We start from the raw sequence: 3,126 nt of genomic DNA on the forward strand, positions 1-3,126 counted from the left end.
GACTTTGTGAATAAGCCGTGTTATCATTCGCTTTATCAGTTCCATTGGGCCACTTAGTAGGACCATATGGCGTATCTTTGGGAACATTAGACCAGCCAATCGATTTTTGGAACCAATCAATCAGATTTGCAGTTGTTGCAGCCCAACACAAAGTACTGTCTTTACTCATATAAGGGGTAGTATAATTAAGAACAGTCACATCATCTCTTCCTTCCCATTCCTTATTACAATCAAACCATCCACTCTCTATAGTAATTCCATCTGCTAAAAATCCACCTCCACGAGTCGAAGTCTCTTGAACTGTTAATTCGAAAGAAGCAGTGAGTGTAGAGTCTTCATCAGAGACTGCAGTGATAGTTGTTTTACCTGAAATAGTGGGAGTAATCGTATATATATTTTCAGCCTGAATTCCAGTGTTTTTATTTGGGTAAAATCCATCGGCCGATGAAGTTACAGTTACTATTTTGTTATTAGCCAATGGAGGATTGACATGGACTTGGAAACTGAATGGTTTTCCTTTCACTATTGTAATGTTTTTAAAAGCAAAAGTAACACTTTTAACGTGTATAGTTCCGTGGAAGACAGTGAATATCTGACCCGAAGTGACATGAATTTGACCGTAATTCTTGTCATACACTGCAGTAATAAGAGTACTACCTTCCCCTCTTGCAAGTAATTTTCTTTCAGACACTTTGAGGATGTCCGACTCTTCAGACGTGTAATAAAGATTCTTATCTTCTTCACTAATTAATTGATGACCTGGTTCTAAATAGGCTGTCAACGGCATTTCATCATAAATTTGCATTGTAGTATTTGCAGCTTCAAATGTTATTCTTATAGTCGGGTCTTCAGTAATAGTAAATACCTTTGTAACAACTATATTCTTAGTCAAGTGTGTACATGTCACTGTTGCTGTACCAGCAAATACTCCAGTGACAGTTAAATCGTTTCCAGTTTTTAAGGCTGTTACATTGGAAGAAGACAACAGAACTTCACTCGATGAAAGTTGTGTTTTAGATGGCATCAAAAAGACTCTTAATGCCATTGATTGACCTTCTTGAATGGTGTCTTGGTCTGTATCAAGTTTAAGTGATTCAATGAACACATTAAAAGTTTTTGAGTCTTCAAAAGTCACACCCTTCTCAGTGTATGTGCACTTCACTGTTGTTGTACCTTCCCTCTTTCCTTGTAGTGATAAATTTGAATTGACTAAAATTACAGATGCGTCCTTTGCTACACAATAAACTTCACTTGATAAGAGCTGCTAGCTGGGTAAGCATACACGTTGATGTATACTGTGTCGTCTACTTTAACATCAGTGACTGTCGCCTCAATACCAATTCTTGTTGTAACAATTTCTGTGTACACTGCGAATATAAGTGTAGTTCTGAATACCTTTCCGTTTTCTGTATAACTCACACTAATAGTCGCAGACCCATCTTTAACTCCAGTAACTTTTCCTTCACCATTTACGTTCAATATATCTGGATGATTTGAACTGTAGGAGACTTGATTTGAACTTAAAATTCTTTTATTGGGGTTTGCGTATACTCTTAATACCGCGGATTCTCCCACTTTAATACTAGTTGAGTCGCTTTCGAGAGTAATAGAGTCTGTCACAACTTCCGCTATTGAAACAACGAACGTCTTTTCTGCACTGAATGTGTTTCCGTTTTCTGTATAACTGACTCTAACATTTGCAGAACCAGCTGAAATTCCATTGACCTTTCCTTCATTAGACACAGTGAAGATGTTATCATTCGACGACGAATAAGTGACTTCTGCATTTGTCAAAGGGCGATGTCCAGGGTTGGCATATACCTTTACAGTAATGATCTGACCTACTTTAACGCCTTCAGACTCGGACTCTATAACAATGGCATCCGTGGCGATAACTGTGTACACCATAAAGTCTTTGGTCTGCGTTATGACCTTTCCATTTTCAGTGTATGAACAAGTCAAAGTCGATGTCCCTTCATTAACACCAGTCATAACTCCATTTGAAATAGTCAAAACCGAAGTATTTGAGAACGAACAAATGACTTCTGAGGTACTCAACTTCTTGTGGGCCGGCTCGGAGAATACAGTCAATTGAATGTTCTGTCCAACTTTGATGGAAGTAGTCTCACTCTGAAGAATCAAGCTTTCAGTTGCAATTTGCTCGTATATCTCAACTATAGTTGCTTCATATAAAGGATGTCCAGGGATAAATATTCTGATCTCAGTCTTACCAACAACTTTTGGGATGATAAGACCTTTGGAATCAATTGTGGCAACTTTTTCGTCTGAGGAAGTAAAAGTCAGAGATAAATTTGGGTAGACTTTGGAAAGCAGTTTTGGGACAACCGTGTGTGATTTGTCTAACTGAACTTTAATTGTCTTGACATCAACACACATGGGCAAATCAATGGCAAAGACAAAGAAAGCAAAGAAGAACACCAGGAGTGGTGTAATATTGTTTTTCATTTGCAATATATTTTTATAAGTTTTACTTAATTGTATTTATACTAAGTTCGTTTTTTGTGTGATTTCAAATGTATTTTTAATTGGTTGAAACAAACTTTGAATGTCAAGTTAAAACCAAAAAACGTAATTCGTTCCGATGGTTTATAATTTTCTCTAATTTTTATTGGAAAAAATAATGTAATGTTGAACGGTTTTATTGTTTTAAAAACACTCAAAAAAGTTATTTTTGAATTTATTTGTATTATATTTTATATATAAAATGCTATTATTAATAGTACAATAAATTTTAATATGGATTTTATAAAGTGTTATTTGCTATGTTGGTTTTCATACGTAAACCCAAATGATTGAATAAAATATCACCTATAAAAATGTTCGTTTTATATTTAAAAAATTATTTTTATTTTAAACCAAAAAACAAACATAACCAAATGCTCCATTCAAATATAGTAATTTAAAAGCATTTATTATTACTTGATAAAAAATTTATTATTTTTTTAATAGCAACCGAATTTCTTTTGTTGACAAAATAAGTATATAATAAACATATTTTATATACATATATCAGATAACAATCCAAATACAAACTTGACAAAAAAAATGATGATTATAGCTTTTTACATTTTAATGTTATTGAAAAACGAAACTAATTTGAAAATA

At 33.9% G+C, this 3,126-nt stretch overlaps 1 protein-coding gene across 1 annotated transcript; it reads right to left on the minus strand.

The window, feature by feature from the left end:
- Positions 1-2,466, minus strand: EIN_028840 (hypothetical protein; the record flags this gene model as incomplete). Its single annotated transcript, XM_004253802.1, has 2 exons — positions 1-1,178; positions 1,247-2,466. Coding segments are annotated over 2 exons (2,398 nt in total), but the record flags the coding sequence as incomplete, so codon positions are not given.
- Positions 2,467-3,126: the final 660 nt, after the last annotated feature.

The sequence above is a fragment of the Entamoeba invadens genome (genome assembly GCF_000330505.1).
Source record: "Entamoeba invadens IP1 unplaced genomic scaffold scaff_1105074724875, whole genome shotgun sequence".
Classification (NCBI taxonomy): domain Eukaryota; phylum Evosea; order Mastigamoebida; family Endamoebidae; genus Entamoeba; species Entamoeba invadens.